The following is a 13,080-nucleotide window of genomic DNA, read 5'->3' as shown; positions in this document are numbered from 1 at the left end:
TGTCGGTGCTACAGAGGCCGAGCTTTGCAAGGGGACTTTTTGCTTGGCACCCTATCACATGGTATCGCATCTTCCCGCCCAATGCTTTAATGAAGCGCCCAAAAACAGACGCATACAGTTCAGTGACATGCACATGATAGTTACCATATAGTTGGCACAGGTGTTACTTGATTACTTGATCATACTCAGAATCTCGGTATGCCTTCTTCGCGATATGGGTTGCAATCTGGTCCCTTCACTGTTCTACTGATGAAAAAAGGTCTCCAGGAGGCATGGGGCATACACTGGATTAATTGCGAATCAGAACTCAATGTACCAGGTTCTAATCCGAAGCATATATCGTGGTATGCACGGATCCCATAGAAGATTGTTTGTGATCAGCAGCCATGAGCTTGTGCTATAGCGACGGAAAGCCATCGCCAACCCATTCTCAGCATGCATGCAATTCTTCGACCAAGATTGCAGTAATCACATTCCCAGCAGATGCCTCGAGAACAACCTGGATAGAAGTCGGGCGAGGCCCACGTTGACAAAGTGGTCGTGTGCGTCTTGATGTTCATTCCATTCCGATCATCTAGACGCTAGAAGCCCTAGAAACAGTGAACGGCCATTTTGTTCAAATGACCTAGCCGTTCAGTAAACGATGCTGTTGCCCTGTTCCCCAAGAACACCGAAGCAAGTGATGGACCGAAAACACTCCACCGTCATTTCCTTTTCTCGTAAAACAACCGTCTATTTCTTCTTGCTGGCACCCTCGTTCTGCTCCTTGAGCACCTTCTTGACGATCTTCTGCTCCTCGATCAGGAAGGCACGGACGATACGGTCGCGCACGCAGTTACCGCATCGCGAACCACCGTAGGCACGCTGGACGGTCTTCTTGGGGTGCGAGATCTGGGAGTACTCGCGGGGTCGGAGAGCGGGGATCTAGGAGAAGCAAGTCAGTGGTGGTTCCTCGATTGATGGCCGACTGATCGGATGGGCATGGCAATGGCCCCAAGTTGATTGTCCAAGGCGCAAGATCAAAGGTAGGGTTTCGTCGAATCCGAGGTGAAAAGGTTTGTCCATCATGAAATATTCCCGCCATGACAGTCGCGCATTCTCCCACTGATCCGACGAATTGGTTCCTTTCCCGATGCCCTTCGATGCCCATCGCTGTTTTGTCGGGATTCGTGGTAATGGGAAGAACTTACACCGGGGAGCTTGGCCTTGCAGTCACCGCACTTGGGGGCGGTTCCTCGCTTCTTGATGTGAAGAGTGCGGAGCTCACCACCGGGGGTACGGACGATGCGAGTCTTGTTGGAGGTGGTGTTGTAGCTATGCGATACAAGCGTCAGTAGCCATTCCAAATCACGGAGGATTTGTGCTGCTCCAATTCTCTCTACTGCCAAAACAGGCCCATAGACATTGAAGAGCGGCAATCGACTGGGGAAAAGACGTACGGGTTGCGACGGCGGTAGGTGACACGGTTGTTAGGCATTTTGACGGTGTTGGCGGGACTAGCTGTCTCGAAGCGTTATGTGGTGGTGGTCGGTCTTCAACGGGGGGTCTCGCGATCGTGTCGTGTCGTTGGATACTTTTCCTGAGACGAAGACCTTTTTGCAACTAGAAAATTTGGGAAAATTGTGTGTGCAGGCTCAGGACAGTGCAACCCGCTAAGATAAGCCAATCAGCCTGGGCTGGATGGGTTCGAGTGGGGTTGCAATTCTGCTCTCTCTCCAGCCGCCAGCTCCAGCCACAGCAGTGACCGCTCGGCCACAGCTCCAGCCACGAAGAGACCTCGGTGCCCCTTCGCGTCTGCCTCGTCCACGCTAGCCTCAAGCTGGGTTAGCTTGATTGATCATAGCTCGTCAACCTTCAGAGCATTGATTGCAGCCGAGATTTTCTAGAGGCGACTGATGAAGCATGCTGGAAGATTGATGATACCCATACTTCATCCATCAAAACATCACGCCGAATCCACGCCACGGTCGCCGCGTCGGATCGTATAGTCTGCGTGCACATCACAGGTGCATCGGTGCTTACACTACCCATCATCCTGCCGCGTCCTTTTACAATCTGCAGCCTTGATTGCGCTCGCCAGACGGACGCTACGTAAAGCGCGACGGGTCGCGGCGCGAAAGTGATAGCATCGTTCAGACAGCTCAATTCTCGAGTATCATTCCTGAACCATGTCGTCCTTTCAACCCCCTCCACCTCCCGGCTGGGGACCTCCTCCGCCGCCGCCCCCTCCATCCGACGACTTTCTTCCTCCTCCACCTGGCGCAGCACCGCCGCCGCCGCCAGGCTACCGCCCTCCTACCGATCCCCATATCGCCAAGTTCGCACAGAAGAAGAAGGAATGGCTTCGCATGCAGAGGAACCGCTTTGGCGAGAAGCGGAAGGCCGGCTTTGTGGAAACACAGAAGGCTGATATGCCGCCGGAGCATTTGCGCAAGATCGTGAAGGACATCGGCGATGTATCGCAGAAGAAGTACACAAGCGACAAGCGCAGCTACCTTGGCGCGCTGAAGTTCATGCCCCACGCCGTCATGAAGCTGCTTGAGAACATGCCTATGCCCTGGGAGTCGGCGAGAGAGGTCAAGGTGTTGTACCACGTCAACGGTTGCCTGACCCTGGTCAACGAGACGCCCCGAGTCATCGAACCTATTTTCCATGCGCAGTGGGCAACCATGTGGCTTACGATGCGAAAGGAGAAGAGTGACAGAAGGCTATTCAAGCGCATGCGGTTCCCGCCTTTTGATGATGAGGAGCCTCCCTGTCGTGGTCCGAGAACATCGAAGACGTCGAGCCTCTTGAGCCCATTCAGATGGAACTCGACGAAGAGGAAGATGCGGCTGTCTTCGAGTGGTTCTACGAACATCGACCCCTGGTCGATTCAACCCACGTGAATGGCCCGAGTTACAAGACCTGGAACCTGACCCTGCAGCAAATGGCAACATTGCACCGACTCAGCCGGCCCCTGATGAGTGAGAAGTTCGACCCTAATTACCTCTACTTGTTCGACATGAAGAGTTTCATGACAGCCAAGGCTCTCAATGTCGCACTGCCTGGCGGTCCCAGATTCGAGCCGCTGTACAAGGATATCGATCCCAATGATGAGGACTTCGGAGAGTTCAATGCCATTGACAGAATCATCTTCCGCAACCCCCTCCGTACCGAGTCACGTGTCGCATATCCCTATTTGTACAACTCGTTGCCTAGGAGTGTGCAGCTGATCTGGTATTCCCGCCCTCAGACTGTCTACAGTGAGGTGGACAATCCAAACTTGCCAGCTTTCCACTTCGATCCGTCCATAAACCCAATCTCTTCCCGCTCTGTTGCCCCGAAGAATATCACCATCAGCCATGAGGACGAGCTTTTCGGCAAGGGCAACAACGAAGAGCCTGAAGATGATATGTTCGAGCTTCCGGTTGGCGTTGAGCCTTTCCTAGCTGACGAAGAACTGGATAACGAGGATACTGCAGCAGCAATTGGTCTTTGGTGGGCTCCCTTCCCATTCGACCGCAGATCGGGTCGTATGGTTCGTGCTCAGGATGTGCCCCTTGTCAAGCAATTCTATCTTGAGCATTGCCCAGAAAAGCAGCCTGTCAAGGTTCGCGTGTCGTATCAGAAGTTGCTCAAGACCTTTGTTTTGAACGAGCTACACAAGAAGCGCCCGAAGTCCCTGAACAAGCAAAATTTGCTGAAGAGCTTAAAGCAGACCAAATTCTTCCAACAGACCACCATTGACTGGGTCGAAGCAGGTCTTCAAGTCTGTCGTCAAGGTTTCAACATGCTTAACCTACTAATTCACCGCAAGAACCTTACTTATCTTCACCTTGACTACAACTTCAACCTGAAGCCCGTCAAGACTTTGACTACCAAGGAGCGAAAGAAGTCGCGTTTCGGAAATGCCTTCCATCTCATGCGAGAAATTCTGCGCTTGACCAAGCTCATCGTAGATGCTCAAGTACAATATCGACTAGGAAACATCGACGCCTTCCAGCTTGCTGATGGTATCCTCTATGCCTTTAATCACGTCGGCCAGCTCACGGGCATGTACCGATACAAATACAAACTTATGCATCAAATCCGATCTTGCAAGGATTTGAAGCATCTAATCTACTACCGTTTCAACAGTGCCCCTGTCGGCAAGGGACCTGGATGTGGTTTCTGGGCACCTGCTTGGAGAGTATGGCTTTTCTTCATGAGAGGCATTATTCCTCTTCTTGAGAGATGGCTCGGAAACTTGTTGTCTCGTCAGTTTGAAGGTCGTCACAGTAAGGGAGTCGCCAAGACCGTCACGAAGCAACGTGTGGAGTCTCACTTCGATCTCGAACTCCGAGCTTCCGTCATGGCCGACCTTATGGATATGATGCCTGAGGGTATTAAACAGAATAAGGTGAACACGGTTCTGCAGCATTTGTCAGAGGCTTGGAGATGCTGGAAGAGTAACATCCCATGGAAGGTACCTGGTCTACCTGCACCTATCGAGAACATCATTCTTCGATACGTCAAGTCCAAGGCTGATTGGTGGATCTCGGTTGCTCACTACAACCGTGAGCGAATTCGAAGGGGTGCAACTGTGGACAAGACGGTTGCGAAGAAGAACGTTGGTCGTCTGACGCGTCTGTGGTTGAAGGCCGAGCAAGAACGACAGCACAACTACATGAAGGATGGACCTTACGTTTCTTCCGAGGAAGCTGTGGCTATCTACACGACGACGGTCCACTGGCTCGAGTCCCGCAAATTCACTCCCATTCCCTTCCCCAGTGTATCATACAAGCACGACACCAAGATTCTCATTCTTGCCCTCGAAAGGCTACGAGAGGCATACTCTGTAAAGGGTCGTCTTAACCAGAGCCAGCGTGAGGAGCTTGCTCTCATTGAGCAGGCTTATGACAGCCCCGGGACCACATTGGAACGTATCAAGCGGTTCCTCTTGACGCAGCGCGCCTTCAAGGAGGTCCAAATTGACATGAACGACAACTACAGCACAATCAACCCCGTCTATGACATCGAGCCGATCGAAAAGATCAGTGATGCATACCTTGACCAGTATCTGTGGTACCAGGCTGATCAGCGCCACCTGTTCCCCGCTTGGATCAAGCCTTCCGATTCCGAGGTCCCGCCCCTCTTGACCTACAAGTGGGCTCAAGGTATCAACAACCTGGATCAAGTCTGGGAGACTGCTGATGGAGAATGCAATGTTATGATCGAGACGGAGCTTTCCAAGGTCTACGAGAAGATCGATCTTACCCTGCTCAACCGTCTCCTGCGCCTGATCATGGACCACAACCTTGCGGACTACATCAGTGCGAAGAACAATGTCCAGTTGACATACAAGGACATGAACCATGTCAACAGTTATGGTATGATTCGCGGCCTCCAGTTCTCTGGATTCGTCTTCCAATACTATGGTCTCGTGCTTGATCTGCTCCTTTTGGGTCTGAACCGAGCCAGTGAAATTGCCGGGCCGCCCAACAGCCCCAACGATTTCCTGCAGTTCCGGGATCGGGAGACAGAAACCAAGCACCCGATCCGTCTTTACACGAGATACATTGACAAGATCTGGGTCTTCTTGCGGTTCAATGCCGAAGAGTCCCGGGACTTGATCCAAAGATTCTTGACGGAACAGCCCGATCCCAACTTCGAGAATGTCATCGGCTACAAGAGCAAGAAGTGCTGGCCAAGAGACTCTCGCATGCGGCTCATGAGACACGACGTGAACCTTGGCCGCGCCGTGTTCTGGGATCTGAAGAATCGCCTCCCTCGATCCGTAACAACGATCGAGTGGGACGACACATTTGCAAGTGTTTACAGTCGAGACAACCCCAACTTGCTCTTCTCGATGTGCGGTTTCGAAGTGCGCATCTTGCCCAAGATCCGAAACCAGAATGACGAGTTCCCCATCAAGGACAGCGTCTGGTCGCTTGTTGACAACACCACCAAGGAACGCACCGCCCATGCCTTCCTGCAGGTTACCGAGGAGGACATCCAGAAGTTCAACAACAGAATCAGACAGATTCTGATGTCTTCTGGATCAACAACCTTCACCAAGATCGCCAACAAGTGGAACACCGCTTTGATTGCTCTGTTCACATACTACCGCGAGGCTGCAGTGTCCACTATCAATCTGCTGGATACCATCGTCAAGTGCGAAACCAAGATCCAGACAAGAGTTAAGATCGGTCTTAACTCTAAGATGCCTTCTCGTTTCCCTCCTGCCGTCTTCTACACTCCCAAGGAGCTTGGTGGTTTGGGCATGATTTCGGGCTCGCATATCTTGATTCCTGCTAGTGACAAGCGATGGTCCAAGCAGACTGATACCGGTGTCACTCACTACCGTGCTGGTATGACGCACGATGAGGAGACACTCATCCCCAACATCTTCAGATACATCATTCCTTGGGAAGCCGAGTTCATTGATTCTCAGCGTGTCTGGACCGAGTACTCCCAAAAGCGCCTGGAAGCAAACCAGCAGAACAGACGTCTCACTCTGGAAGATCTCGAGGACAGCTGGGATCGCGGTCTTCCCCGTATCAACACCCTCTTCCAGAAGGACAGAAGTACACTCAGCTTCGACAAGGGTTTCCGTGCCAGGAGCGAGTTCAAGGTCTACCAACTCATGAAGAGCAACCCGTTCTGGTGGACTAGCCAACGGCACGATGGTAAACTGTGGAACCTGAACGCCTACCGTACCGATGTCATCCAGGCTCTTGGTGGTGTCGAGACCATTCTCGAGCACACTCTCTTCAAGGCTACCGGATTCCCCTCTTGGGAAGGTCTCTTCTGGGAGAAGGCCAGCGGTTTCGAAGAATCCATGAAGTTCAAGAAGCTTACCAATGCCCAAAGATCCGGTCTTAACCAGATTCCCAACCGTCGCTTCACGCTGTGGTGGTCACCTACGATCAATCGTGCCAATGTGTACGTTGGTTTCCAGGTGCAACTTGATCTTACCGGTATCTTCTTGCACGGTAAGATTCCGACACTCAAGATCTCCTTGATCCAGATCTTCCGTGCCCATTTGTGGCAGAAGATTCACGAAAGTGTTGTGATGGATTTCTGCCAAGTATTCGATCAAGAACTTGAGTCGCTTGGCATTGAGACAGTGCAGAAGGAAACCATCCATCCGCGAAAGTCGTACAAGATGAACAGTTCTTGCGCCGATATTCTGCTCTTTGCCAGCAACAAGTGGAATGTCACTAGACCCTCCCTTCTTTACGACACCAAGGATGTCATCGAGCCTACCACAACAAACAAGTTCTGGCTCGATATCCAGCTACGATATGGTGATTACGACTCCCACGATATCGAAAGATACACTCGCGCGAAGTACCTCGATTACACAAACGACAGCATGAGTATTTACCCTTCGCCGACGGGTCTCATGATTGGTATCGATCTTGCCTACAACTTATACTCCGCCTACGGACAGTACTTCCCTGGTCTGAAGATTCTTGTCCAGCAGGCGATGGGCAAGGTCATGAAGGCCAACCCGGCTCTCTATGTTTTGCGCGAGCGTATCCGAAAGGGTCTTCAGCTCTATGCGTCTGAGAGCAACCAGGAGTTCCTCAACTCTCAGAACTACTCTGAGCTGTTCAGCAACCAGACGAAGCTTTTCATTGATGATACCAACGTCTACCGAGTCACCATCCATAAGACATTCGAAGGTAACCTGACAACCAAGCCCATCAACGGTGCCATCTTCATCTTCAACCCGCGCACAGGTCAGCTGTTCTTGAAGATCATCCACACGAGCGTCTGGGCTGGTCAAAAGCGTCTTGGACAATTGGCCAAATGGAAAACGGCCGAAGAAGTGGCAGCACTCATCAGATCCCTGCCTGTGGAAGAGCAGCCGAAGGAGCTTATCGTCACCCGAAAGGGTCTGCTGGATCCCCTCGAAGTCCACTTGCTGGATTTCCCCAATATCTCCATTCGTGCCTCGGAATTGCAACTCCCGTTCCAGGCCGCCATGAAGGTGGAGAAGCTTGGTGATATGATTCTGCGTGCTACTGAGCCGCAGATGGTGTTGTTCAATCTGTACGACGAGTGGCTCAAGAGCATCTCATCCTACACGGCCTTCTCGCGTCTGGTCCTGATCCTGCGTGCTCTGCACGTCAACCCGGACAAGACCAAGCTCATTCTGCGTCCCGACAAGACGGTCATCACCCAAGAACATCACATCTGGCCCAGTCTGTCGGATGAGGACTGGATCAAGGTGGAGACGCAGTTACGTGACCTGATTCTGCACGACTACGGAAAAAAGAACAACGTCAACGTCTCCAGTTTGACGACCAGTGAAGTGCGTGATATCATTCTTGGTATGGAGATTTCGGCACCGTCAATGCAGAGACAACAGGCTGCGGAGATTGAGAAGCAGCAGCAAGAGCAGGCGCAGCTTACTGCCGTGACGACCAAGACCCAGAACAAGGATGGCGAAGAGATCATTGTCACTACGACGTCGCAATTTGAGCAGCAAACATTTGCGTCCAAGACCGAGTGGCGTACGAGGGCGATTGCGACATCCAACCTCCGAACGCGATCCAACAACATCTATGTTTCTTCTGTGGACAACGACGTGGACGACATCACATATGTCATGCCGAACAACATCCTCAAGAAGTTCATCACCATTGCGGATCTTCGCGTCCAAGTCGCCGGCTATCTGTACGGTGTATCAGCACCTGACAATGATCAGGTGAAGGAGATTCGCTGCATCGTGCTGGTTCCTCAGATTGGTGGCTTGCGCAATGTGCAACTGCCGGAGCAGCTGCCTTCGCACGAGTACCTGAAGTCGATGGAGGCGCTCGGTGTCATCCACACGGTGGCGGGCAACGAGCTGCCGTACATGTCGGCGGCGGACGTGACGGAGCACTCGCGGTTGTGCGACCGGCACAGCGCGCTGGACGAGAAGTCGTCGATCACGGTGGACGTGTCGTTCACGCCGGGCTCGGTGTCGCTGTCGGCGTGGGGCCTGACGCCCGACGGGTTCAGCTGGGGCGTGGAGAACCGCGACCTAAACAGCGACCAACCGCAGGGGTTCTCGACGTCGATGGGCGTCAAGCGCAAGCTGCTGCTGAGCCCACGGTACAAGGGCTTCTTCCTGGTGCCGGCGGACGCGAAGTGGAACTACAGCTTCATGGGCAACGCGTTCAGCAGCCAGGAGAAGAAGAAGGTCGAGGTCAAGCTCGATACGCCGCTGGGCTTCTATGCGGATCTGCACCGGCCGCTACACTTCCATAGCTTTGCGGAGTTGGAGGATGTCGGTGTCGATCGGGATGATCAATTCGCGTAAAGGGGAGGCAGAAATATACTATTGTATCAAGGTCGGTTCATCGCAAGAAATGGATCGCCTAGGCGTTTTTCTGGGCATGGAAGCTTCCGTGTATTTTCAAATTTGTAAACAAAGCATGCGTTGCTTGTACGATGGAAAAAGTAATCGCGAGCAGCAAAGTGGTTTTATTATCCAGATCCACGAACGAAGATGTTTTTTATGATTTAATACATTTGATGGTTCATTGATTACATGCACCGAAACCGCTGATAAGAACTGGAAATGTGACGAAATGAGATTCCCGATCCAACCTGGAAGGCACCTTCTGCAGTTAGTTGTAGCGGGTGGGCCTGGGCTCTTTAGAGGGGCAATCAACATGCTACAATCGCGCCTAACCAACTTCCCTCCATAAACCGGAATACACTTTGGTCCTTCTTCTACTTACTCGACCTCAAGTCTTCGTGTCCAGACCTCAATGCTTCCTTGAAATTATGTCCATGAACTCATGGTTCTTGCCACTGCGGAGGATAAGTCTTGGTTCCCAGAGATACCACGTTCCCGCGCGAATGACGACGCGTTGCCTGTCCATGTCTTCCCGCGATGCCCAGCAGGCCGATTGGCTGAGGTCTGTCCTGGAAGACAAGAATGCTGAGAAGCCCGCGCCTATATACGCCTGGAACGCGGCCAACATAGGGTTAAAAGCGTCGACAACCGACAATGCCCCAGCCAGACTGCCGGATGGCTCGGATCCCGAGCGACGACGCATCTTCATCCTCGGGGTCGGCAACCTGGGCCGCCTCTTCGCCAGCAGTCTCGCGAAGCTGCATAATCCCAATCCGCCTCCCATCACCCTCGTCGTGCATCGCAGAGAGCTTCTGGAGCGGTGGCATGCGAATCCGGGTATTGAGATCACGCGGGATGGGCGGGTCGAGAGATCTTGCGTCGATGCCAATGTGGAGTGGTGGACTGAGGAAAAGCCTGTCTCGGGTCCCTTATGTGAGCCTGGTAAGTTACTTTCGGCGTTCATTCTTGCCTATTCCAGTGTATCATGGGAAGGTCTAGGGCGCAGCTTATTGCAAACGTTCCCTAGACATGGAGTTCGAGCCAGCTATCCCGTAAGAGAAATGCTAATGCCATGAGTCGAAAGGTGCGGGTCATGGCATCTCCAACCTTATCGTGGCGACAAAAGCCGAGGATGCTCTACCCCAGGCCGACAGGCTGCGAGGCTATCTGACGTCGAAATCCACCGTCGCCTTCACGCAGAACGGCATGTGCCCCATGTGGCCGCCGCAGGGTGCCGACTACAGCGCCCACCGCTGGCCCCGCGGCGATGGGCCGAACTGGATTGCCTGCATCACCACCCACGGCGTCACCTCCTCGGGTCCTTTCCAGAGCGTGCATGCCTCCCAGGCCTGGTGCTCGGTCGGGCCAGTGCTATTGAACGGTCAGCAGTCCGGCGGCGAATTCCCAGCTGCTTACCTGATAAACCAACTGGCTCTCGCACCGCACCTCGATGGCAAGGCTGTGTCAAGAGGGGACTTGTGGATTCTTCAGCTGGAGAAGCTCATCATCAACTGCGTCATCAACCCTCTTACGGCAACCTTGGGTTGCAAGAATGGCGGTCTCTTCCCGCCTCATGCCGACGAGACCTTGAGCAGAGTCATCGACTCGCTCATCCGGGAAGCCAGTAGCGTCCTCCAGGCTCTCGTTTCGGATGAGAGAATCAGCAGCGAGATTCTGGAAGGACGCATCATGGACCAGGAATATATGAAGCGTCTTCTCGAACGGTTCTCCTTTGGTGGTCTTCGCGCGATGGTTTTGGATGTTGGTAAGTGACTTTCTGTTTTATTCTTGCTATCTTTGAATCCCGGGAGGGTCAAGGTATGCGGCTCATTATAGAGTCACCTACATACCCTCATGATATAGGTTATATGCCTAGGAGATCCCTACTAACGACCCGAGTCGAATAGGCGTCAAGGTGCGGGATAACACCAGCTCCATGCTCCAGGATGTCCGAGCCGGCAAGACGACAGAGATACGGGCCTTCAATGGTTGGCTAGTCGAGACAGCTGCTTTACTGGACCCAAACTTGCGGCTTCCGACGCACGAGAGGTTAATCTCCATGGTCGAAGCTGGGATTACGCTTAAGCATGATGAGATAGGGTGCCTTCTCGCATCAACAACCTGAACTCGAGAACGTATGTACTTGTGACCAAACTTCCACATCGAGCCCGAACACCGTTGATTTTTGGGCTTACAGGGTGGGATGCTTCCAACAGCCTAGCTACCGAACACAGTGCACTGAGAAATCCTCCATCGGAAAGGTGGGCGGGCGTCAGGGGTGAGTGGACGGACTGTTGCGTGGCCAATGCTGTCTGACAATGTTTCCCAATATCAGGACAGTTATTAACGGTCAGCGAATTTTCTGTTAAGACAAGGTTTTCTCTCATATCACCCCGCCACCATTGGGTACGAGGGAATGGTTTCATCACACACTGGAACAAGCTGTCGACTCGTTGTTCGTCTCCCATTGTGCAATGAGAGGGCGAGACGGGCAGCCGGTAATCTATCTGATTCCATGCTTGCGACATTTATGCAGATGATGCGTGACAACTCAGAAGTCGGTATCTGCACGGCTGGCCAGAAGCAGGATGTACGCCGCATCAGAGGGCGCGATCCACTGAGCAACATGCTCTTCGTTCGCAGAACCTGCCGTCACCTGCAGTAGCCCGCGCACCAAACGGTCGAGCGACAGTGATGAGTCCACTTGGGGCGGCTTGTCGCCGGCTGGGGCTGAGGCTCGTGACTTGTGAATGGCGAGCGAAGCTTGAAAAGTGCAGTTGCGGAGCGGAGTCAGGGTTGCACGGGGTGCGGTCGTGGTGGGCATTAACAGCCATCTTATTGACAGGAGTCACAGGAACCGAGGAGCGAGGATCGTAGCGAGTACCTAGCTTTTCTGGACACGTCTCACTACCACCTGCTGTGCCGGCCACCACAGCAGAGCAGCCGCGAGAAGCAGCAGACGCGAAAGCGAACCGGTGCCACCCGCCTCGACTGCCCCCAAATGGCTGGCTGGGAAGAAGTGGTGCATTCGACGTGCTGCAACACCCAAGCTTCCCATTTCGGAGGCGGGCTCAATGCGCTGCTACACTGCCCAACGGGTAGATCGCCAGCCGAGGAAGCAGCACACGCATCCAGATTGAATCCAAACGACGGCATGATTCCACCATCGAATCGTCTGTATTAGACACAAGGGCCCGCCCTGGAACCACAAGCCTTCTCCTCTTGGAGGTCCTATGCCACATGCTGACGGATGATATCCGGGCGGCACAACGTATGCCAACAACCAAAAGATTTTCCGGGAGCAGCCCAACAAATCATTGGGACGAGAGCACTCCTCTGGCATGTGCGAGCCGCATCTCCGACGGGTCCAAAGCGCTCGTGTCGTCCAGTATTGGTCGCTGATGAGTCACGAAACGAATGGTGATCATCCTCGACCCAAAATTGTGTTATTGTATTTGCGGTCCAAGGAACCGGAATCGTCCGGTCGGCCATCTTGGGAGTAAGCGAGCCGGTACCAGCCACGCATCGCAAGCCCCTACCGCACGACGGTGATGATGAACCTTTGAAAGAGATTTCGTGTGAACTTGTGAGAGTCTGTATTTCATATACGTGCAATATATGATATATGTAGCAGTCGTTTCGTTTCATTAAAAAGCCCCCGACGGCCGCTTGAGCGCGTCTTGACATTCGAGAACAAAACCTCCGATTGGCCGAACCGAATTGGAACTTGGACTGGTGCTACAACCAGGCGCTGATTACAG

General features: G+C 53.1%; 4 protein-coding genes across 4 annotated transcripts; 2 read left to right on the top strand and 2 right to left on the bottom strand.

Moving 5' to 3' along the window:
• Nucleotides 1–718: 718 nt before the first annotated feature.
• Nucleotides 719–1,477, bottom strand: PG986_015118 (60S ribosomal protein eL34; the record flags this gene model as incomplete). The annotated part of the gene is made up of 3 exons (XM_066851340.1): nucleotides 719–924; nucleotides 1,191–1,314; nucleotides 1,440–1,477. 3 exons carry the CDS (start codon nucleotides 1,475–1,477, stop codon nucleotides 733–735), a joined length of 354 nt encoding a protein of 117 aa, XP_066692429.1. The 3' UTR covers nucleotides 719–732.
• Nucleotides 1,478–2,168: 691 nt separating this feature from the next.
• Nucleotides 2,169–9,277, top strand: PG986_015117 (uncharacterized protein; the record flags this gene model as incomplete). Its single annotated transcript, XM_066851339.1, is given in 2 exon segments — nucleotides 2,169–2,763; nucleotides 2,781–9,277. The coding sequence occupies 2 exon segments, from the start codon at nucleotides 2,169–2,171 to the stop codon at nucleotides 9,275–9,277; spliced, it is 7,092 nt and encodes a 2,363-aa protein (XP_066692428.1).
• A 566-nt stretch (nucleotides 9,278–9,843) lies between these two features.
• On the top strand, nucleotides 9,844–11,444 carry PG986_015116 (6-phosphogluconate dehydrogenase C-terminal domain-like protein; the record flags this gene model as incomplete). Its single annotated transcript, XM_066851338.1, has 3 exons — nucleotides 9,844–10,261; nucleotides 10,404–11,084; nucleotides 11,227–11,444. 3 exons carry the CDS (start codon nucleotides 9,844–9,846, stop codon nucleotides 11,442–11,444), a joined length of 1,317 nt encoding a protein of 438 aa, XP_066692427.1.
• A 426-nt stretch (nucleotides 11,445–11,870) lies between these two features.
• On the bottom strand, nucleotides 11,871–12,143 carry PG986_015115 (uncharacterized protein; the record flags this gene model as incomplete). Its single annotated transcript, XM_066851337.1, has 1 exon — nucleotides 11,871–12,143. The coding sequence occupies one exon, from the start codon at nucleotides 12,141–12,143 to the stop codon at nucleotides 11,871–11,873; it is 273 nt and encodes a 90-aa protein (XP_066692426.1).
• Nucleotides 12,144–13,080: the final 937 nt, after the last annotated feature.

Source organism: Apiospora aurea, assembly GCF_038362705.1.
Source record: "Apiospora aurea strain CBS 24483 chromosome Unknown utg000011l_segment0_segment0, whole genome shotgun sequence".
NCBI classification, from domain to species: domain Eukaryota; kingdom Fungi; phylum Ascomycota; class Sordariomycetes; order Amphisphaeriales; family Apiosporaceae; genus Apiospora; species Apiospora aurea.
This window is presented reverse-complemented; position numbering and strand designations above follow the sequence as displayed.